We start from the raw sequence: 23,386 nt of genomic DNA on the forward strand, positions 1-23,386 counted from the left end.
CAAAATGAACAAGTAAAACCATTAGTGCATTGACTCATCTGCAGGTAAATGCAATGGCCAAACTCAACCTGGCATTTAGGTCCAAAACAAGGGATGCATTTGCACTGTCTTTTTGTTTTGGGGGAAGGGGTGGAGTTGGGGAAGAATGGTACCTTCTGGTATGAGAACAAGTATAGTTATCATAGTAATACAGAAACATTGTTTAGAACAGTGAGTCTCAACCTGTGGGCTGACTCTTGTCAAACCTCTATCTCCAAAAAGTATTTATATTACAATTCATAATAATAGCAAAATTATAGTTGTGAAATAGCAAGAAAATGATTTTATGGTTTGGGATCATCACAACATGAGAAACTGTATTAAAGGGCCATAACATTAGAAAGGTTTAGAGCCACTGGCCTAGAAAGAAAGTGAAGAAAAATTCAGATTATTACATTTGGTCTTGGATGTTCCTTTCCCTACAAAACCAAGTGGTGATTCAAAAAAGAATCATCAAAGAACCTAGTAATGTGACAAGAGTCTGACTTAAGCCTTGCCTTCTGTTCATCTGTATCATTTCTGGTGGAAGAAGAGACCACCAACTCACAGGAGGTGGCTCTGTCCTATTATTCCACTGTCCTATAGCCCTCCTTATTGACAGTGATATAAAGGAAGGAGAAAATAAATGAGCAGATAGTAGGCCCAGAATCCTTAGTGGTGAAGAAATGGTTCCAATTAGCAAAGGAGAAATGTTTAGCAAAGGGACACAGCAACAACGCATGCAGGAGCATGTCTCCTGGCGGTTATAAAAGGCGTTGGCAAGCTTTTGTTTTGAAATTCCTCTTGTGTCTAGAACAATTTAAGCATTATGAAAATTAAAATGTGCTTTTTTTTTGCTAAGGTTTTGAGTCCAATTGTAGATGTTTTCAGAGTGTTATCTGTTTGAATTGTTTGATTTTTTTATATACTGTCTTTGTGGACAGTGTGACCTCCAGAATTCTGGCTAAATCTCTCCAGATATTCAAATTCTGCCCACGTAGCCTTATCCTGGAGCCACACTAAATAACAACCTCTGCTCTATAGCATATTGATGGTACCACAGAGGATTGTTTCATTCTGGGGGTGTACTACAATGTGTTTACCTATTTACCTACTAAAAGTTTAACTTGACACAGATTGGGGATATTACAAATAGCTCCAATAGTTTAACAGTTTCCAGTGAATATGTTTTCAATTTTCTAGAGTACATACCCAAGAATGGAATGGCAGGGTCGCAGGGCAGCCTCTCTGCTGATAAGTTACAGCATATGTTTTCATTCTTGTTACAGTGAAAAAATTAGCTAGGCTATAGTTTACCTTACCAGCTGCTGCTTGCGGAAATATTTTGCCTACTATGGGTCACAAAGGTTTTCTCTTGTTTCTTTCCAAAATTTTATGGTATTACGTTTTACTTTTAAACTCATGATCCATTTTGAGTTTCTTTATGTGTAGAGGAGAATTGAGGTTTTTTTTTGTTTGTTTGTTTTAAATATGAATCTAGTTGTTTCCACTAGATAACAAGACCACTTGTTATTAATTGTATCCTTTCTCTGTTAAATGCTCTTTCACTTTTGTCCAATGGGCCATATTTGTGTGCCCATTCTGTCCTGCTCTGTCCTTCTGGTCCATTGAGATAAATATTGACATAAACATATGCGCAAAACCTACTTTACTGTTACATAGTAACAATGGGCACATTTTTAAAGTGCTATTTATGATGAAATATACAAGTCATAAATACAATAACTAATGTATATGCTGTATATGTTGGAAATTAGAAAAATATGTATAATCTATAAGTTTAACTCAGATCCAACTAAAAGACCAACATGATTTTGTATAGAAACAAGCACGCTGGCTCCAGAAGCTATATAATAAGCAAGAAGAAATGGAAAACCATGGCGAATTGTAAAAGGTGACATTGGAATTATCACTCTACCCACCTTGAAGAACCATAGAATCATAGTAATTATAACAATTTCATATATATATATATATATATATATATATGTATATATATATATTACACTGGATTATTGTTCCTATGTAACAATGAAGTACGTTTGTGTATTGGCTATGAATCATGAAACATCATTAAACTAAATTCTGTGGTTTAGAAACATTTTTGCTTATTTTTTATAGTTCTTTACATAGACTATCATAGCCTCTCTGAACAATTCTACCTTTCTCTTGTCGTCTCGCTCTCTTTCTCTGTGTCTCTTTGTGTCTCTCTGTGTATCTGTCTCCCCCTGTGTGTGTGTGTGTGTGTGTGTGTGTGTGTGTTATGTGTATGTGTGGAGGGAAAGAAAGGGTTTCCATGCAGTGTTAAAATAGGAAAGATAAGAACAGACTACTTTTTCTCTGTTTTAAATATATAATGAATTAGTCATGTGAACCAATAGGAATCAATCAGATTCTAACATCTGTTGTCTTCTTCACATTCCACAATTGGTTTTTCTAGAAGCAAATAGAAATAGAAAGCTATACTTTTTTTCATCATTGAGCAGTATGAGTATACTATGAGTTTTTCCTCAGTCAGACCTGTGTTTGATATTGAAGCATTGCTTCTCTATGAGTTTTGCTTAAAATTTACAAATATTACATAAAAGCCTATCTGACTTCTTGAATGTTTCGTTTTTGCAATCTGTTTATGAGATGTGCCACAAAGCACATGTTCTCGACACACTATCTCCTAGGGAGCAGGAAGCATTAGCAATTCTCACATATTCTGTCTCTGCCTCCTTTTCCTCTTCCTCCTCTTTCTCCCCCTTTTCTTCCTCCCCCTCCTCTTCCTCCTCTTCTTCCCCTCACTTATCATTCACTGTCCTGTCCTAGAACACCCTTGCCTAGAACACACCTAGACAAGGCCTAGAAGTTCTGGAGCAGGATATTTAAGTTTACTGGTTATAATAATATAACACCTGCCTATTATTAAAAACAGAATGATGTTGACCACCTGCTTGGAAAATTATAACAGAAATTTGAAAACATTGCAGAAGCAGAGCCCATTACTAACAAAGAATTATTACATCATCCTATCTTTCTAGAAAATTCTTACCATGATTCCAACTGAAGAGGAGAAGCAGAAAATCCAGGAGGCTCAGCTGGCCAACCCAGAAGTTCCCTTGGGCAGTGCAGAGCAGTTCCTTCTCACACTCTCTTCCATCAGCGAGCTTTCAGCTAGGCTCCACCTGTGGGCATTCAAAATGGATTATGAAACCACAGAAAAGGTAGGGGCATCCCACATGCCTGTGTGGCCCAGTGGTTTTGACAGTTGGTAAATACTAAGCTTGTGAAGCCTTGTCCTTGACACAGAGTTTGGAGGATGAGCTGAAGGTCACTGTGTTGTATCTCACACTGGGTGATATCTGTGCATTGTATCTGTGCTAGGTGGCGAGCGCCTTCCTGACACCAGCCTCAGATTCCTGGCTGTAGGGAGCAAATAAATGATGGGTTTTTTTTTGTGATCAAAAATTTTCAGGGTGTATTTTCATGGTAGAAAATATAGAAAAGCACAGTGTGGGGGAAGTCTATCATCCTCCCACCTGTTGATAATAATCCAAACTTGGCACTGGCCATGGCAGTGTACTTCATGGGTACCTTTGAGAAAATGGTAGTAGCTACTTTTTAAATTGTGTGGTCAAATGTCTGTAGCAAAAACTGCGTATGGGAGGAGAGTTTGGTTTAGGGCTCCCGATTTCAGAGGGAAAAGTCTTTCAGGAAGGGAGAATCATGATAGTGAGTGGGACAGCTCCATTCATGAGAGCAGCAGCACTTGGGGCAACAGATAACTGAATTATATGAGAACTAAAGAGCCAGACACAGTAGTGTGTGTCTGTACTCTCAGTGCTTCTGTGGTCAGACAAGTATACATTCAGACACACACACACACACACACACACACACACACACACACAGGTTGGGGGAGGACTTAGATGAGAAAGGTATTAGAGATTCCTCTTAAATAGCAAATGGAAGACATAAGCACCCTTCCTACACTGGGGTATGTTATGTAACTTCCCCAGGGAGCTTTGAACAAACATCTCTCTACCCTACATAGTAATAGCAAGACCAAAGAAAGATTTCCACTCATGTCTAATTCAGTGAACCAGAGTTTATCAGGATTACTCACAAGAGGTTAGGTCAGGGGTTACTTATAAGAACAGAGATAACTCACATGGGATTATAGAACCATGAAGCCCATCCCAGCATGTTCCTGAAGTTCCTTGCCCAACATCAATTGCAGAGAACTGGAGGAGTGTCTTTTTCTCCAGATAATTGTTACTACTTATGTATCTTGGGGAAGGGCCTTATGAGTCTTGTGTTTAAGGAGATTCCTGAGACTTGTAAATTTTGGTAACTTCCTGAGTCTCCCTCAAACATGTCAGTGGGCATGCTCTCATAGGCTAAATATGGGCCAGTGGAAATGAGATGGTGAACTGGAAGTGGCTTAGTACTAGAGAAGATGAAGACTGCCCCCCACCCCCTGCTACCTTTCAGTACTGTTCATATCTAGGACCAAATGCTTGTCACACAAGCTTATCCAATGCTAGGGATTATTGCTCACTGGTTATTACTTTAGACTACACAGACCTGGAAAGGAACAAAAGAGGCCAAAATTCTTACTCATTTCCCTCTTTCTTTTTATCTGAAAGGAAGTGGCCGAACCTCTTTTGGACCTGAAGGAAGGAATAGACCAGCTGGAGAGCAATAAGACTCTGGGCTTCATCCTGTCTACTCTCCTTGCCATTGGGAACTTTCTAAATGGAACTAACGTAAGACTTCCCAGCCCTCACTCCCTGGCAGCCTTTATCACAAAGCCTTTGCCATCATTTACTGATGGATCTGTACCTTCGATTCCCTGCAGCACAGTGGAACAAGCAGCTTTTATGTCTTCTTGCTGAAAATTCAAAGTTTCTGTCCTTGAAATATTAGGGGAAATGCATTTGAATATGAACTCTTTTATAAGAAAGCCTGAAAAATATGTATATGCTTTATGGAGTATGACTAGTCTAAAACATTAACACCAGGGGATTTTCATCCGAGAAATTCTTCTTCCCTCTAAGCTTCTCGCTCAAATATTTAGGCTTATACATATTCCGATATTCTTTTTAAGATTCAGTTTGCTTTTAATTGTGTGTATGTGAGCATGCACACATGGTGTGGGTGCCCATGGAAACTAGAGGTTTTGGGTGCCTTGTAGCTAGAGATACCAGCTGAGTTGTGAGCCATCTAGTATAGGTGCAGTGATGCCACTGGTCCACTGCAAAGCTATGTGCCACCTTAACTACCAAGCCATTTTTCCAGGACTAATACTATTTTTAAAATGCAGACTTTTGGTAGCTGCTGATGGCCTGACTTTGGCCACAATGTAGACATTCAGTAATGGTCAGAGGAGAAGGAAACGGTTGCTGGGCAGGTGACAAAGACCTGTGAGAACTCTGGGAGGCAGCTCAGGGATGTGTCGAGAGTTTGAACAGGAGTGTGTGGTCCACCAGCCTTGGAGAAACTAAACACTGGGCTACTGTAGACAGATACTGAGCCAGGTCAAAGTGCCTGGGTAATACTTGTTTTTCTCATGTCACCAAACAGGCCAAAGCATTTGAGTTAAGCTACCTCGAGAAGGTTCCAGAAGTCAAAGACACAGTGCACAAGCAGTCTCTTCTCCACCACGTGTGCACTATGGTAGTGGAAAACTTTCCGGACAGCTCAGATCTGTACTCAGAGATTGGGGCCATCACTAGGTCAGCCAAGGTACGTCCATGGACTTGGAAAAGCTGGCCTCATGGGCCTCACTGTTGGATCTTCTGCGTCATCACAGAGGCGTACAGCCTCTGGTAGGAAGCCATTCGATGCTGCCTCTACCGCCTTCTCTGGAGCTCACAATTATGATTCATTTCGTGCCATTTCTAACTTTTAAGATCTTTTTCCTATCTCTGGTCCTTGCTTAGATTCTTTCCTACTGAGGTATAAGGGGCAAGCCTGCCATGTGATTTTTACTTCTGTGTTCACTAATGACAGCATTATCTTCCTGACTACCATCTCCAATATTGTAAATCTTCAGCCTGATTTTGGTAGGCAAGCATGTTAAAAGATACCATCTGGCTCCTTCTGAGATTCCATAGTACCCAGGGTGAGATCTGGTATCAGAAACTTGAGTATGCCTAGCCCCAGCACTCGGAGATTGGCTGTTCCAATGATCTTACACACGGGGAACATTTTTATAGGACTATAAACAGTATACAGCTTTGGACCCTCAGTTGTAGGCTCTGTAAGTGCAGAGTTAATTTCTTTGTTAGCATATGGCTGGTTATGGAAGAGATCATTGCAGTATGTAGTCAGTTAGCTGCTTGCAAGGTAGGGGGACCACTGAGTCAGAACAATACCCAGAGAAACCCAAATATAACGGAATTGGGAAAAATGAAGTTATGGATGTGCTGGAAGCTTGGGCAGGTGGTCAGGAATCTCTAACAGGACACAGAAGCCAAGCCTCTGTGGGAAACCTTCTGGAAATACAGTGGGCACAGCAGTGTGAATAGGAAGTGTTAGGACACACTGGAGTCGAACATGAGCTGTGGCTGGAGAGCAGAGTGGCCAAGAGGTAGAGTCAGGTCTACAGAGGTCTCCGTGAAGGAGATCTCTTCTCAGCCACCCATTGGACTAGCATGTGACCTGGTAGCTGGGAGTCTCCTTTATCTGTCTCAGGAGTTACAGTCTGGCAGTCACCGAGTATATGAAGCCAGGTCCTTCAGTTGACTTCATGGTATACTGCTATGAGACACAAAGAGGCATAGCTAGTGGTTTTTTAGCCCTGATAGAACTCACAGAAGGCTTTTCAGAATACAGTCTTCTAATAGGGATGAATGCCACACTGTTCTGTGGTGGGTACTTGGCTGTGGTCTTTACATGTATGGAGTGTCCTGAGTAATAGAGAAAGGCCCCTCATTGTTTTGCAGTCTCTGCTGTGCCACTTCCACAAGTCCTTCCTCAGAAGAAGGTTCTGTTAGGAATTCAAGACAAAGTCTGCCTAGAACCTCCTTCTTTTGTCCCTGTTTCCAGAGCTATGCAGAATAGATGGGTTCTATTTGGTTCTATCCAGGGTCTTCTCCTGCTGGAGGTGGCTAGTAACCAAACTGAGCCTAACACAGAATTCCTGATAATCAGGCCAGGCCAGATTACAATGGGCTGCCCTGGGCTTTCCTCAATACCAGGCCCCTCCTGAATGCCTCTTAGACATTTAGGTGTCGTTTAGATTATAGCTACATGTGTTGTCCTTGCCTATATACTGATCACACAAGTCTAAACTGCCCATAGCAGTTACTCTAGATGACAGCTGTTCTAGGTCCTTACATCTTGCAGCAGGAGACCATGGACCAAAGACAGCAGCTATCTGCTGCCTTCTTCCAGACTTCAAAGAGCCTGTGTGGCTCCATAGCACTAAGCCCTTCCCAGACTCTGCCCTGCTTTCTTGGCCTCCGGAATCCTCTCACAGATGCTCTGTTGTTGTCTTGACCCATTTTCCTGTCTTCTGAGGGTGAGGCTGCCAATCCTGTCTGGGTCTTCCTGTCTGGGCCCTGCTTCTCTCCCTGTCCTGACCTCTTTGATTGACTCCTCTCTCCAACTTTTGTCTGTCTCCCCTTTACCCTCTCCCACTGCTGCTCGCTTCTGTCTGCCTGGGTCCCTACAGTCAGCCCAGCTCCACTTAGTTCTAGTTCTTTTCCTGTCCCTCCCAGTGTCTTTCCTATTCTACTAAATCTGGCCCTCAAGTGTACTTTACTTTATTTTATATGTCCATTGGTGTTTTTCCTGCATATATATCTGTGCAAGGGTATTGTATCTTGGAGTTACAGACAGTTGTAAGCTGCCATGTGCATACAGGGAATTGAACCCAGGTCCTCTGGGAGAGTTAGTACTCTTAACCCCTGAGCCATTTCTCCAGCCCCCATCAAGTGTATTTTCTTTTTCTGGACTAACTAACCCTCTGCATTACTTTTGAAAGCCTCAGATGGGACTATTCAAGTCATTCCAAACTCTTTGCACTTCCCAGAATACTTGTTTATGCTGTGCATGTACAGCTTGCATTAACTCTCAGGATCTCATGCCTCTCCAGCTACACACACACACACACACACACACACCTTAAGGGTACCGTAGAGCTTGATCTATGGGATGAGACTACTTGCTGGCATGGATTCACTTACATCCTGCACTTGTCTTTGAGTACTTACTGTGCTCTCTTGGACTTCTGTGCTGAAACGGGAGTGCTGGGCATAGGTACTCCATGAGTATTGGATCTGAATGAGGGATGGATCCAATCACTTTTCACATAAACTGTAAAGTTCAGTGAAGAGACGTCAGGTGTTCTTTGCTGGATGAGCATAGCAGAGCCTCCGGTGACTGAGGGAAGTTCTTTAGTCTTTAGTAAAATATTAGCCTATTAGCCTCAAAGAATAAGAGGACCCTGAAAAGGTTTATGAGACTTCTTCTCAGCTCATCTTGTACCAGGTCCCTTCCCTTCATGTTTGAATTTATAGTTTTCAAATATTCTCAGAACATTTCTTTCCAAACAAGGCAAGCAAAGAGGACTCTTATACTGAGTTCACTTGGAGAACAGTTTTATCACTAAATAAGTGGATGTGGAGACAGTGAAAAATACACATATGAATCATTTTTAGGCCGTAAATATGTTTACATTGCAAGATGTAAATTTGGTTTTGATGCTTGTTTCCTTCCAGAGGCACTTTGGGCTCCTGGCTCGGGCTGGTGTTGAGTTGTTTCACACGCTTGCTGTGTTCTCTCTCTCCCTGATTTTCAGGTTGACTTTGATCAACTTCAGGATAATTTATGTCAGATGGAGAGACGATGCAAAGCTTCATGGGACCACCTCAAGGCAATTGCAAAACATGAAATGAAACCGGTTTTAAAACAACGGATGTCAGAGTTCCTAAAAGACTGTGCAGAGCGAATTATAATTTTAAAGATCGTCCATCGAAGGATAATTAACAGGTACGAGTGCTGAAGAGCTTACAGAAAATCAAAGTATTTCCTATGCACGGATCAGAAGGTTAAATTACAAAACTGTTACTGTGCATTCTAGGTACATAGTAGGTATTCCCATGGCACTGATGTCTGGATATGTATGTATGCAAAACAGTGCCATTGGATCTTAACTGGAAGGAATGCTGGGGACAGCTTAATGCAAAATTCCCCCTTGACCCAGGAGTTGTTTTTGTTCTCTGCAGCTGACGGAGTCATTCCATCTACAAAGGGCCTACTCCTCCGTGCAGCTTCTCTCCTTGTTAGAAAGGTCCTTTTATGTCTGGTCTTTCACAGGGGCTTTCCTCTGCATCAGTCTTCCTCAGAGTCCCAGGGTCTAGGCAGCCTCTGGAGTCCTGCTTCATTTCCAAGGAGCTGACTCAGGTCTAACATGTCTAGAGTGGCTCCTACAGGGCAAGGCTGAGCCACTCTTCCATGAGCCACCACATCCTTTTGTGCTTTATCACAGCATAGGGAATAGGAAGACCTCCAGCCTTCCCTCTCTTTCTCCTTTATTCAGTTTCTCCTTGTATCATTTCATGCAGGACTTTCTAAAACCCAGAGCCCACCCCTTCTTGTGTCATTTCCTGTTTTGAGGAGTATACTTCCTTGGGCTTTGTGTGACATACATAGTGCTTGTGAGTGTCAAGGTCAGATATCATCCGCAGTTGCTCTTCCTAGAGTCTCTCACTGAACCTAGAGCTCACTCATTGAACTCGATGAGCTGGCTGGCGAGCCTCAGAGACCCTCCTGGGTCTATTGTCCAGTGCTAGTATTACAACCACACACTTTCATGCCCAACTTTTTCTTTGGGTGCTGGGACTCTGAACTCACTGAAGGTTACACAACAGGTACTTTACGTACTGAGTGATCTTCCCCAACTCCTCTTTCTTGGGCTTGATGGCCACTAGTGAGAAAAGGTAGAGGAGGGACATAAAGTGCTGGACAACACGGCAATTTTGGAAAAAAAATAGTATTTCTAAGTTGATGGCTATTCATTAATCAGGACTTTTGAAATTAGGCTGCCTAACTGTAAATCTCCTAATTCCATTTCATCCACTACATCTACATTTCAATTACATTATATTGCCTTTATATGGGAAAAATTTTAAAAATATTTTGTTGCATTTCTTACTCAGATTACACTATGCCTTTGACACAGTTATAAAAGAGAATGTGGGCTGCTTTGACCCTTTATTCTTTTTATTATTCAAGTGGTTGCCAACTTTAAAAAAATATGAAAATAAACAATTTCTATTTGGGTTGTTGTTAAAACTAGAGCAAATTCATTAAAGTCTTATAAGGTTGTTGTGCCTGCTTTTGGTAACCATTTTATTAAGATAGATTATAAAGCTTGTTCCATTGTCAAAGCTATTCCTTATGATTTATTTTCTCAAATTGATTCATCCAAGGTGGTCACATGGATGATGGTTGTTCCTGTGTGACCCGAGCTTACTGATCCTCACTATTGGTTATGCCACTGGGGATGACCAGAATGGGCTAGAAATTCACCATAGCTATGGTTGGTACTGAAAGTTCCATGACTGATAGATGGTATTCATGGTAGCATCCAAATTTTAGAACACTGAGTTTAAATGAAGTCTTTAGTAGGAATGTGGATTATAGAACTGGTTAAAGCAGGAATTCATTGCTAACCTGAGCATTATTGCTTTGCTTTGCATCCCTAAACACTGCCCAGACCTACTACTGTAGTCTTTTCTACCACATATTGGAAAGTAGGCAAAAGGAAAAGAAGAAGGAGGAGAAGGAGAAGCATAAATTAGGGCCTGATACCTTATAATCTGTAAAACTATATTACCATGTATGCCTACCTGTAAAGCTTCAGATCAGAAAATTGTATTTGTTTGCACAATTGTTGCTTCAGGCAATACTTAGCTGTCGAAACTTTTGTCCGTCATAGAAAATCTTGTTTGCTGGCACCCGCACATTTTCCTTTCATGTTATCCTACTGCCCTAACAGCTTTGAGTTGCACCATGGGGGATGTGTAAACTCAATCATTCCCATGGGTTCATTGGTTTGCAGTTACTATGAAAGGCATGGAGGAGAAAGCAGAGTAAAGGTGGGGGGCAGTGGGACCTCTTCCTAGAAGGCCTGGTGAACTACAACCAGGGTCTGTAGGCAGGCATACCTATGTAGATACGCATTCCCCTATGTAAATAGGCCTAAAGGGAAGACAGAAGACAGGAAAACACCCAGACCCACACCCCACCCTCTGAAGTCTATTCCTCCTGATGGAGCCCATCACCTCAGTAAATGGCACACCTGATTTAAAGGCTGGTAATGGAAAAGGTGCAGATTCTTGTCATGACTTGCACTTCTAGTGATGGGAGCTAGTCCCTCCATAGCCACGAGACCTGTGTGTCTATAGCCCAAAGGTTATGGTCAGCTATGGTCCCTTAAAGATTTTACTTCCTCTAAGCCATATGCTTTGCCTTTCTGAACAAATGTATTGAGTCTTTCAAATGCACATCTGAATATTCTTCTCAGGTACAAAGTCTATATTCTTGTTCCCTCCCTAGATTGCAACATAAATACTTAAGTCATATTTTCAGTTTATACATTAGGTTTTGATGTCCTTGGATCTAAAACAGTGCTCTCGTGGAAAAGAATGAACTATTTTGAGTTTTATATAAAATTTACATTAAAAAGGAGGAGTCAGAAAGGTCATTACACAAGAGGAAAGCTGCTAAGCCACGAGGGAAATGGCTTTAACTTTCTGAAGAGCTCTGCCACAGGCTTTCCATAGCAGCTGACCCTGGTATGTTCCCACCACTGCTGGAAGAGAATTGCAAGTTCTCCAAGTCCTTGCCGATGCTCAACTATATTTTTGAGATAGTCATTAGTGGGCGTGAGGGATATAGCATCTGCTGTTTCGACCTTCATTTTCCTGTCGACTAATGATTTGAACATATTTTTATGTACTTCTTGGCTATTTGTGTATCTTTTTATAAAATAAGAAATGTCTGTTCAAATCCTTTTCCTGTCTGTGTCTCAGAAGGCTTGAGTCCTGAGATGTCTCTGTGCATCTCTGAATATCCTGGGCAGTATGCCTTATCACATCTGTGATCTGCAGACATTTTCTCCCATTCTGAAGGCTGTGCTTTCACTATTGGTAATGTGCTTTGAAACACAACAGTTTTTAATTGTGGTGCAGTTCAGTTCATTCTTTTCTACTGGTTGCTTATGTTTTTGGTATTATATCTAAAAATTCATCTAATCCAGAGTCATGGGAATTTGTATTTTGTTTTCCTCTGAGGGCTTTCTTTCTCATTGTTTATCTTTTAACATTTTTCAGCCCCCTTTGCTTTAAAAACAATTTACATGTTTTACTCTGTTATATTTTACAAAAGGAAAGCAAAGTGTCCTTCACTGAAAAACAAATTACATCCGTATCAAAACTGCACAAATCAAAGTGATCAAAGCCATGAGGTTTTGTCTATAGGTAATGGCTCTATTTATATAATACTCTTTGTTCTACCAAAAAAATGTCCCCTATTTTTAACTATCTTATTCCTTGCTACTCAATACCTAAAGCGTGTGTGCTTTACAAAACAAATAGAATCTAACAGCTTTGTGGTAGTGTCTTACTGGATAGGTCAGGCTTGCCCCACTCTCAGTTTCTCTGCCTCAGCAGGCAGGAGTCACCAGAGCCAGCTTAGCAGCTTTTAATTTATAAACATAGAAAATTTTATTCAACTTATTTGGCATGTCTTAGTTCAATTAAGATTGTACATTTAAGACTGTAAGAAAAATGTTTCAAAATACTTAAAAGCATCTATTTAGAAGCAAAATACTTTGCAGTCATTTATTCAGAACCCATTTTTAAAATATATCATCTATTCACATTCAGTTACTCAAGAACTGAAGGATTTCAAAACACTTCTTTGTTCCCATACAATTCTCATATAACCTAGAAATTGTGCTGTGTCTTCCTTAAGATATAACTCGCTCATTTTTCTGGGAAGCTAGGCAGATCCATGTACAAATGTAAAGACAAGTAAGAAAGTAGTCTGAAGTCTTCCACCAGACTTAGCATCATGTCGACAGATGAGAATGTGGAGTGAACTTGGCTTTTGTTTCATCTTTACCTGGGAAGATGCTTCAACTTAAGATGCCCAGGAATGAATAGTGTCTCCTGCAGAAAGCCTAGCTCAAGGATTTCTTATAGAAAGGTTCTACACAAGTAATTATTGTCCTCCCTACCTTTTGTGTGCAGATTTCACTCGTTTTTACTGTTTATGGGCCATCCCCCTTATGCAATTCGAGAAGTGAACATCAACAAGTTCTGCAGGATCATCAGTGAGTTTGCTCTGGAGTATCGCACGACCAGGGAAAGGGTTCTACAGCAGAAACAGAAACGGGCCAACCACAGAGAGAGAAATAAGACCAGAGGGAAGATGATCACTGAGGTAAGTTTCATGAATTCAAATGCTTCATGATATGGCTTTTGAAAGTAAGATAAATCATAAGTAGCTCTACAATTTTGGAAGGATGTGTTGTTTTCTTCTTCCTGTTTGTGAACAACAACACAAAAAGGTTTCCTCCTTTACAAAGTGCTCTTAATCTCCTCTTCTACCATGTCTGAGGAAATCTGTTGTGTAACATGTGAGTACTAGGACAATGAAAATGCCTGGTGCCTGGAGGCGTAGTAGTTGATACTGATGACAGTTGACATTTGATGAAAAGGGGGATTGGGGCTGCACATAGCAAGCAATGCCACCTAGCATTGGAAGGCAGGTATATTTATTTCACATGAAATCAGGATTCTTATTTTCCTAACAATGTCATGTATCAGTCAGCCACTTGGACCACTTGTTAAGGTGAATTAACAAACTGATGTTTCTTCTCTAAGACATAACCTGGTGGTCACATAATTTGAGTCACAGAGTGTTCGAGTTGGAAGAAATCTCCGAGGACATTAAGCCTAGCGGAAGTTTTTCTATAGCACCTGGGGTTACCCACAACACTCATCTCCCCATATTGCTGGCTCTCTATCTTTCCCCCATCCATGAACCTACCTTGGTACCATATCACACAGCCAGGGAAAGGATTGTGAAGCAGAAAAATGGGCAGGCTAACTAAAGATGTTATATAGATGCAGCATGCTCCATAAATGGAGCTCAAAGGGATGCAGGAAAGATCTGTAGACTGACAAAGGTGCCCAGTACCTGGTTTTTTTTCTGATGTGCCTTTGTGTAACATGAAAGTCAGATTGCTAGCTCATGCATTATTACCAGTAAGCTACAAGTCTCTTTTTGAAAAAGAATGAAGACATTTTCTTAGAATCCCCCTTTTCAGGGAATCCTCCTTTCTTTCTTTATTTGACTAGACTTGGATGGAACAGGAAAATGGAGCCATTAGATCCTATTTGGAACCTGTCGGAGAGAGCCTCAATGTGTTTGTTTTCATTGTTTGCATTAGTGCCCATGAACTTTCCCCACTAGTGCAAGGGCTCAGCATCCTGAGCTTCCCAGGAAGGGGAATGGAAGGAGTAAAGGGTTAAGCCATCAGGACTTCCATCACTGCAGGGGCTTAAGCCTCAGCTGAACTCAACTCAGGCAGATGTCTCTGCAGAGGAAAGAACTCAATTAAGACCTTATGGAGGCTGCCATCTGTGGCTAGGGGAGTGTTCATAGTGCAGGCAAAGCAGGGAGTGTGGTTACTAAGAGTAAGCATTCCTGAGGCCTCTGACTTCCTGCAGATGCCCAGATGCTGACTAGAAGATGCTTTGTACTTAAAAGGCAGTTCTAAATGGAGCCATAGACTATCTGTCCCCTATAACCCACTTCTTTCCAAACCTCTTGCTTCCTTGGATGCTTCTTGACTGTCTCCTGGAAGGAGACTGTTCTACACCCCTTCACAACTCTGAATGTTGGTGCTACCAGCCAGGCTATTCTATCCTTTAAAATCTGGTTCCTTTGGATCTTTGACTTTCTGGAGTATTCAGAAAGCAAATTGGAGCCACTTGGGCAAACTATGACCTACATTTTGTTCCAAAGTGTTATTTTTAAAAGTCTTAAAAAAGGAATCATTTATTTATGTGGAAATTAGACATATTGTAAGGCAAACAACACAAGTCCAATATGCTTATAGTTAGAAAAACACATTAAAATTTCTTGCCAAATTCCTGAGACTTTTTTTTTTTTAAACAGAACTTACTAAGTTTTAAATTTGTCCTTCTTTGAGAACATTTGGCTCTGGAGAGGTAGACATTTCTAGAGTGTATTTAAATTTATATTAAAATCTGGACAGTACAGATTTCATCAAAGTTAGCTTTCAAACTAGTTCATAGTAGCAGAGGTCAAGGTAGTATTTGTGTGGAAAGCCTGCCACCTTCTGGAATATTAGAATATTGTTACTAAAGCCAGACAGTCTTGGATTTGCCCAACTCTGAGAAAGGCTTGCTGTCTGCCCAGTACTAGGGTTCCCCAACAGACTCAAGGCCAGTGAGAGGCAAGGTCATAACCCAGGGATGACATAATCTGATAAGAAAATGACATACAGCTGAAACTGAAGTCACACAGTAGACTCCAAGTCAGGGAGCTTGAAGAGTGGAGTTAGAAATGATTTTTAGAGAATTCTGCAGAGAGTCAGTTTTATTGTAGATACAAAATAAATAGGTGTGTATGGGAGCAGCTCACACTGAGAAGTCTGAAGGAACTCTGGAGACTGTCTTCTCTGATCTGCTGTCCCTCCCTGACCTTCCTGCCTTCTGAGCACGCAACAGGCCCCTTTCCCACAACCCAGGGGTCCTTCTATGAATGGCCCAGTGTGGAACTCATTCTTCATCTTTCTGTCCTAACCTGGCTCTAGACCAGTGGTGACTGTTTGAGGGGGACCCTGCAGGTGTCCAGGCAAGGAAGCAAACCACCAAGAGATGAGAATGAAAACAATTAAGATGGACTTTGTCAACCTGGATCACAACTTTGGGGAGTCTGATATTAGGCAGTTTATTCCCAACACATCTAAGCTTAACATAATTTGGAAAAGTTTCCTGGTGTAATACAATCCCCCACTGCATAAGGAAGTATAATTATATCCAACCACAGGGTACATGCCATTTCCTCCAAGAAGATGGGTTTTAGAGATAGGCTTAAGGGCCCAAAGCCTGGTCTGTCATACAGACAGTGTAGAGGTCTTTGGGGCTATTAGCAACCTCTAGTCCTGGTTGTGGGATCATGGGGGACCCCTGGCTATAAAGATCATTTAGATTACTAGCTACCTCCAGCCCTGGTTGTAGGATCTGGTCTGGCCCAATAGATAACACAGATCACTGGCCTATTCCCAGCTTTCTGGAAAAAGAAAAAGAAAAAGGAAAAACAAAACAAAACAAAAAAAACCCAGGTTTTTAAAAATCTCTCCCATTGGAAAGAAAAGCCTGTGTGCTTAATATTCCTGGTTTCTTTAGTTTCTCTGTGGGTACAGAGACTTTGTGCTGTGCTTCCAATCATAATCCAAATAGTCTATGGGAACTCAGATTGTCAAGTCACAGGACTCCATTGCAGAGGGAAGAGGGACCCTAAGATGAGATCCTTCACCTTTTAACCTTGACTACTTCTGTAGGAAAGGAACTGATAGTCCTTTGAGGGCTAGGGATAGCTAGAGATTCAAAACATAGCACCTTGCACATTTGCATATGTCTGATAAAAAGTGCCAATCATCCTTGATAAACTAATAATTCACTCAACAAGAAGGATGATAAAAAGGACTGGTGTCTCTTACTATTTTAATGGGACATCTTGTTGTCTTACATTCTAAAAGTATAGTCAGTTCTCAAAAAGTCCTGTCTGGTTTGTTGGCTTAGCCTCTATCCTCTGTGGAAATACTTACATTAAAAGTGTGTTGGGTTTAAATCAAGATACTGACATGATTTTTCATGTTCACTTTGTATTCAGAAAAAGGTCTTCAAAGCACATCTACTGATAAAATAATTGTAGTACAGTGTCACTTCTGGTGACTGCCTTGGGGAATAATGAAGAGCTTAACTTTGTGTGTCCGAGGAGACTGTAGCATGGTATGTTGTGTTGGGGATTCTTTATGTGTCCTGTGTGACCTATGTGTAGAAGGCTCCACAGGCTGGGCAGTGAAGGACATAGAACTTGGGATTAAAGGAGGAGGCTGATGATGAGCCCAGCCAGGTAAATGAAGGCTGATCTACTTACTGACGCTTTGGAAGCTGGAAGATAATGGTGGGCCATGCAGACATAGCCAGCTGCATGAAGAGTATAGAAGCTTAGAAGTGTTCAGGAAGGCTGATTACTGACTGACTTTATGGGTTTCCTTGGGAGGCTGACCTTCAAATACCTCCTGCCCCTATCAGTGTGATCTTAGAGCACTGAGAAAGCACACAGTAAGTACAGAGAAAGAGAAAGCCTGGCACCTTCTGACGTACAAGAGAGTGCCTTGCTGTTAGTGGCTGCGTTCTGTTTTTTGAATGTGATCTGTCAGTGAGATTATTTCATCTTTGCTGATGGCTATGTCTTCTAAGAATCCTTCTGTCTTTTCCATCTTGTCCTGCCCTGTCCTTTCTGGTAGACCGATGATGAGGATGACACTGAGGTATGACAATTCATGAGTGTGAAGAATACCACATTTACCCTTCTCCTGTGTGCTGTAGAGTAACCTAACACAGTCAGCATGAAGTGTTAGCACCGTTTAGCACTTGAAAACTGTGCATGGACATTTTCTGATTAGTTTTCATGTGATCACTAACCATAAGACAAGCTCTTGTCATTGCTGTTTGTACCAGAGATTGAGGTACTAACTACATTTTGCAATGTCCCTGAGCCACAACTAGTCAGTGCTCTGTGACTAGGATCAGGTGAGGCTGGAAAAGTGAACAGTTTTCCTTCCAGCCCCTTGCTGTGCTTTTTATAACCCAAGATCAGCACAGAACTGCATGTCTGTAATCCTAGAACCTGAGAGGCTGAGGCAGAATTGTGAGTTATCAAACCAAAAACAAACAAACAAAAAAACAAACAAACCCTACAAATATAAAGGGAAAAAGTAGAATCCAGCTGGGGATGGAGATCAGTAGTACAGCACTTGTTTGTGCATGCACAAGGTTTGATCCACAGCATCCAAAACAAAATTAAAACCAAACGAGGTAAATATACAGAGCACCCCAGAATTGGAAAGAAAGGTGAACAGTGATAGTTGATCCTGGGGACTGAGGAAGGAGCAGCATAGACAGAGTAAGTCACAGATTTGTCACAGGTCTGCAGCAGTGGCTGAGAAGCAAAATCTTGGAGCTGGTCTTGACCATGCTCATCTTCTTGTTCTTTACCCAGATATAAGCATTGTGTGCATAGAAAGCACTATATAGAGTTCTGGAACACACCTTTAAAACATATATGCCCCACAGTTTTGAGAAAATCAACCTGTGTTTATAATACTTGTTATACAGCAAGCATCTGCATTCTTAACAAAAGTAAAGGTGGGATTGCTGAATTCAGTGCCAGGCTGAATTTATCTGGTATATTCTGTTCTGTGACCTGAAGCTCAACACATTTGTGTCTCTGGCAAGCTACTTATTCTTGGAGAGTCTCTTTTCTTTTTCCATAAAAGGGAGATGAGGTTAATTCTACAAGAATTCTCCACATTAGCATAGAAAGAGAAGCTCAAGACAGTTGATGGGCAAGGCAAATATCAGGTCTTACCAGTGTTTTGTTTGATGTTTTGCTTTCCCAGGAGTTAATGTCAATCTCCCCAAGGTGGCATCTACTCCAGTGCAGGATGGATAACAGTGAAGTTCCTTCTGGGGCTTCTCTTTCTGGTGTTAGATCTTCTTGTACAAAGATATTTGCCATTGTTGGGATTCTCCTTGACTGATAGAACTCCATGATATACTGAATACACACAAACAAAGAGAAACCAGAGGAGAGAGCGTTTCCCTTGAATGAACAGTTTCTAAGCTTGACGGCCTCTTTGATGAGTGTTTCTCACATCCTAACCTCACTTTGGTTTTGCAGTCTGGCAAGTTCTCTGGCAGTTCTCCAGCAGCACCGAGCCAGCCACAGGGTCTGAGCTATGCTGAGGATGCAGCTGAACATGAGAGCATGAAGGCTGTGTTGAAAACCTCATCTCTTGCTGTGGAGGATGCCACACCCGGACTTGGTCTCCGCACTCGCAGCCGGGCAAGCCGAGGTAAATTATGGTGGCAATATGGGAGGCTGGTATTCTCAGGTAAACCACCTCAGAGAAATGGTCTTCAATGCAGTGTGTGTATTACTATGTCCAGAGAGTATATGTGAAGAGTCATCAAATCCCCAGTACTCTCTATGCTGATGTATCTGTGCATCTTCTTACAGAAGGCTGTACTGGCCAGATGTAAAGAAGGAATAGTGGAAAACTTCTTAGGAAGGGGACTCCTGTACTAAGATATTTTATATATATATTTATTATTATTATTTGTTTGTGTCTGTGTGTGTGATGAGAGGGCATGTGGTGTTCAGAGAACAAGTTTGTGGAGTGTGTTTTTATCTTCCCACCTTTATGTGGGTTCTAGGATTGAACTCAGCTTGCCAGACTTGTGTGTGAGCACTTTTACCCTTGCAGCCATCTTTGTGTGCCTATAGAATATGTCAGAGCATACATGCAGAGGTCAGAGGACAACTTGTAGGAGTTCTTCTGTCTTTCTACCCTGTGGATTTGGGGAAAGGAACTCAGGTCATCAACTTAGCAGCAAGCTCCCTGAACTGCTGAGGCCTCACACGAGCCCTATGCATTCTTTTATCCACATTATAAGCCAAGAAAGAACATGAAAACATGAATGATAATCTACAGGAAAGTAGACACTAGTGGCATAGCCCTGAGTCATCAACATACTGGAATGTGTACTCAAGGACTTGAGTACTGCAGGTACTCTTTAAAAAAAAAAATCAAACAAACAAACAAAAGAAACACTAAATGAAAACATACCCAAGTAGGTTAAGTAAAAATGGATGATTTTACCAAAAAACAAAAAAAAAATAAAATAAAAAAAACCCCAAAATCAAACCAAACCAAACAAAACAAGTTGGGCAGTGGTGGCACATGCCTTTAATCCCAGCACTTGAGAGGCAGAGGCAGGTGGATTTCTGAGTTTGAGGCTAGCCTGGTCTACAGAGTGAGTTCCAGGACAACCAGGGCTACACAGAGAAACCGTGTCTCGAAAAACAAAAAACAAAAAACAAAACAAAACAAAAAAAGGATGATTTTACAGATAAGTAGAATTTATAAGAAGAATCAAATGGGCTTCATGAAGCCACAAAATAAAACACGTGAAATGAGGACCATCGTGGACAGGTTTAATAGCAGACTTTTATCTGAAAAGGAGAAAATTATTGAATTCAAAGACAATATATGTGAAAATATCCAAAGTGAAGTATGCTGAAATAAACAGAACAGGTTGCAAGAGACATAGGTACATCATAAAATAATGATTTTTTCCCCTGCATGTCAACAAAACAAGCAAATTGGCCAGAGAGATGGTTCAGTTGTTAAGATCTAGCTAGCCTTCTAGAAGACCTGGGTTCGATCCCAGCATCCACATGGCAGCTCACAGACATCTTTAACTCCATTCCCAGGGGATCCATGCCCGCTTTTGGCTTCAGACACCAGGAACACACACAACACACAACACACACACAACACACACACACACACACACACACACACACACACACTTCAACACATAAAAGAAATAAGCAGACTAAGTATAGAAAGAACCACTTCATAGGCACAGTGCTGAAAACCACATGTAAAGATAACATTTTTATAACAGAGAAAAGACACTACTTTCCTATAGCCTGTCTGTAGAAATCATGGTTCATTTTTCAACAGAAACTATGGAAGATTTAAGCAAAACAACAACAAAAAGGCAGATTGACATCTTTCAATGCAGGAGAAACTTCTAGCTATTTACCCCCATGGAGATTACCTTTCAGAGTGAAAACAAACGACAAACGTTTTCACTGTATTAAAACAACACCTCCACTGACATCCCTGTAGACTGTTTAAGGTTAGATTTCCAAACAGGAAACATAAATGTCTGTTTGCTTTCAAACAATTGCACAGCATGAGAAATGAAGTGAAGGTAAACTGATGTCATGCTGTAATGGTCTAGAATGTTGTATCCGTCCACTATGTCTAAGTGTCTTGGAAGAGCCCAGTGAGTCTCCTGGGCCATTGGATGTATGAGAGGCCATGTCAGTCTTTTCCCAATGTCTGAATGGAGGTGCAGATGTTCTAAGATCATGTATATAAGCAGGAAGAATGAGAATAAGTGGTGACTGGGTAGCAAGGAGAAGTGACCAAGGAAAGAGAAGATACAAACAAGCAAATCAATTCTATAAAGAGGTCACAAAGAGATAAAGTCATCACAGAACAGTCTAGTAATGCTGGACCAATGGCTCGAGGTAACCTTTAGGTTTCTCTTAACTGCTACATTAAAACAGATCACTGGGGATGTGTTGATGGGAGATGTTGGTAAGTTTCAGAGCGGAGGGTCACTTAATACCTGCATTTCTGTCCAGTGCTCTCAAAGTATATCAGGAGCAAGTGGAATTGATAGAGTTGTATGTGAGTTGATAAGGATAGTTTAGATTTCAAGATAAGACACAGAATTATAAATCACCAGGTGAAATGGAATCAGGAGACTGCTGCATGACAAAGTTTTGTTGGTGGTGGCCCTACTTTGAGAACAGCTATTAAGAAGGCTAAGCAAAAGTAGACTTTAAAAACTGTGTCAGTCTCATCGGAGGTGACCTTAGCTGAAATACCCAACAGTGGAGAGATGGAACCTGAAGAGACTACCTCCAGTAGATAGACATGTCCTCCAGTAGAGGGATGGGATTACCAACCCACCTTCAAATGTTTTGATCCAACATGGTTACTGTCTAAAAGCAATGCTGGGGCAAAAATGGAGCAGAGACTGAAGAAATGGTTGACCAGTGACTGGCCCAACTTGGGACCCATCCCGTGGGTGGGCATCAAACCTTGACATTATTACTGATGCTAGGTTGTGCTTGCGGATAGGAGCCTAGCATGACTGTACTCTGAGAGGCTCTGCCAGCAACTGACTGAAACAGATGCAGATATTTACAGCCAACCATTGGACTGGGTTCGGGGACCCCTATGGAAGAGTTAGGGGAAGGATTGAAGGAGCTGAAGGGTACAGCAACCCCATAGGAAGACCAACAGTATCAACTAACCTAGATCCCTGGGAGCTGCCAGAGACTAAGCCACCAATCAAATAGTATATATGGGCTGATTTGAGGCCTTTGGCACATATGAAGCAGGGAACCCTTGTCTGGCCTCAGTGGGAGAGGATGCACCTAATCCTGTAGAGATTTGATGTCCCAGGAAAGGGAGATGCTTGGGGGGTGGACCCTCTCAGAGGTAAGGGGGAAGTAGGATGGAGAAAAGAACTCTGGGAGAGGGGACTGGGAGGAGGTGCAACATTTGGAATGTAAATAATCAAAATAATTAATTTAAAAAGCTGTGTAAGCAATTATAACAACCATTGCCACTTGAAGATACTGTCCTTAGCCTCTTTCATATTTATAGTAAGATTTCAAGCACACATACACACTCATGGATACACAATTCCATGTATGGACACATACATATACAAATACATACACACACACACACACATGTACTCTTGGGCACACACACATGCATAAACACACACACAACATATATGCTTGTGCACACATGTCCATAAAAGTCATAGTTTACTAAACAGTGGTCCACTATTCCCATCTCGTTCCATCAAACTCTAGGTCATTAACAGCTAGGTACTTACAAGCCTCAAAACCTTAAAAATAACAGTATGAAAGAAGAGATAAACTGCATGCATATTAATATAATATTAACATTAATCTTCATTTAACAAAAAACATTTAAAAATCATTTACCTCCCTCAGATTGGGCAAATTGGCATTCCATTGGCTTCAACTAAGCCTTACTCAGGCACGGTATCAGTGGCTATGAATTAGAGAACTCTAACCTATAGGTTTATAGAACTGTACATCTATTATCAAATGAAAGGTAAGGTATAGAGATGAATGGTTTGGGATACCCCCAGTATCTTTCCTTCTGAAGAAACTCATCATCATTCAATAGTTTTCACAAGGATATTAATCTGCCACAAAGGCAGATTTAAATCACCATTGGTTTCTAACAGATGTTGCTTGGAAACTCACGCTTTCTACTTGTCTATAGGCAGAAGTTACCTATAGGGAGATTTGGATGGTCTTAGCAAAACACATTTTCTTGTGAAGGAACAGACAGGTATTTCAGAGACAAACTATGTCAAAATCTCTA

At 41.2% G+C, this 23,386-nt stretch overlaps 1 protein-coding gene across 1 annotated transcript in view; it reads left to right on the forward strand.

The window, feature by feature from the left end:
* Positions 1 to 23,386, forward strand: part of Fhod3 (formin homology 2 domain containing 3) — a 416,588-nt gene that overhangs the window by 390,548 nt on the left and 2,654 nt on the right. Inside the window, exons 18-23 of the mRNA XM_028774845.1 lie at positions 3,066 to 3,248; positions 4,674 to 4,793; positions 5,611 to 5,772; positions 8,834 to 9,024; positions 13,293 to 13,485; positions 19,048 to 19,222. Of these exons, the coding sequence (XP_028630678.1) occupies positions 3,066 to 3,248; positions 4,674 to 4,793; positions 5,611 to 5,772; positions 8,834 to 9,024; positions 13,293 to 13,485; positions 19,048 to 19,222 (1,024 nt within the window). The remainder of the gene's footprint in view (positions 1 to 3,065; positions 3,249 to 4,673; positions 4,794 to 5,610; positions 5,773 to 8,833; positions 9,025 to 13,292; positions 13,486 to 19,047; positions 19,223 to 23,386) is intronic.

This window comes from Grammomys surdaster, unplaced genomic scaffold (genome assembly GCF_004785775.1).
Source record: "Grammomys surdaster isolate TR1022 unplaced genomic scaffold, NIH_TR_1.0 243, whole genome shotgun sequence".
NCBI lineage: Eukaryota > Metazoa > Chordata > Mammalia > Rodentia > Muridae > Grammomys > Grammomys surdaster.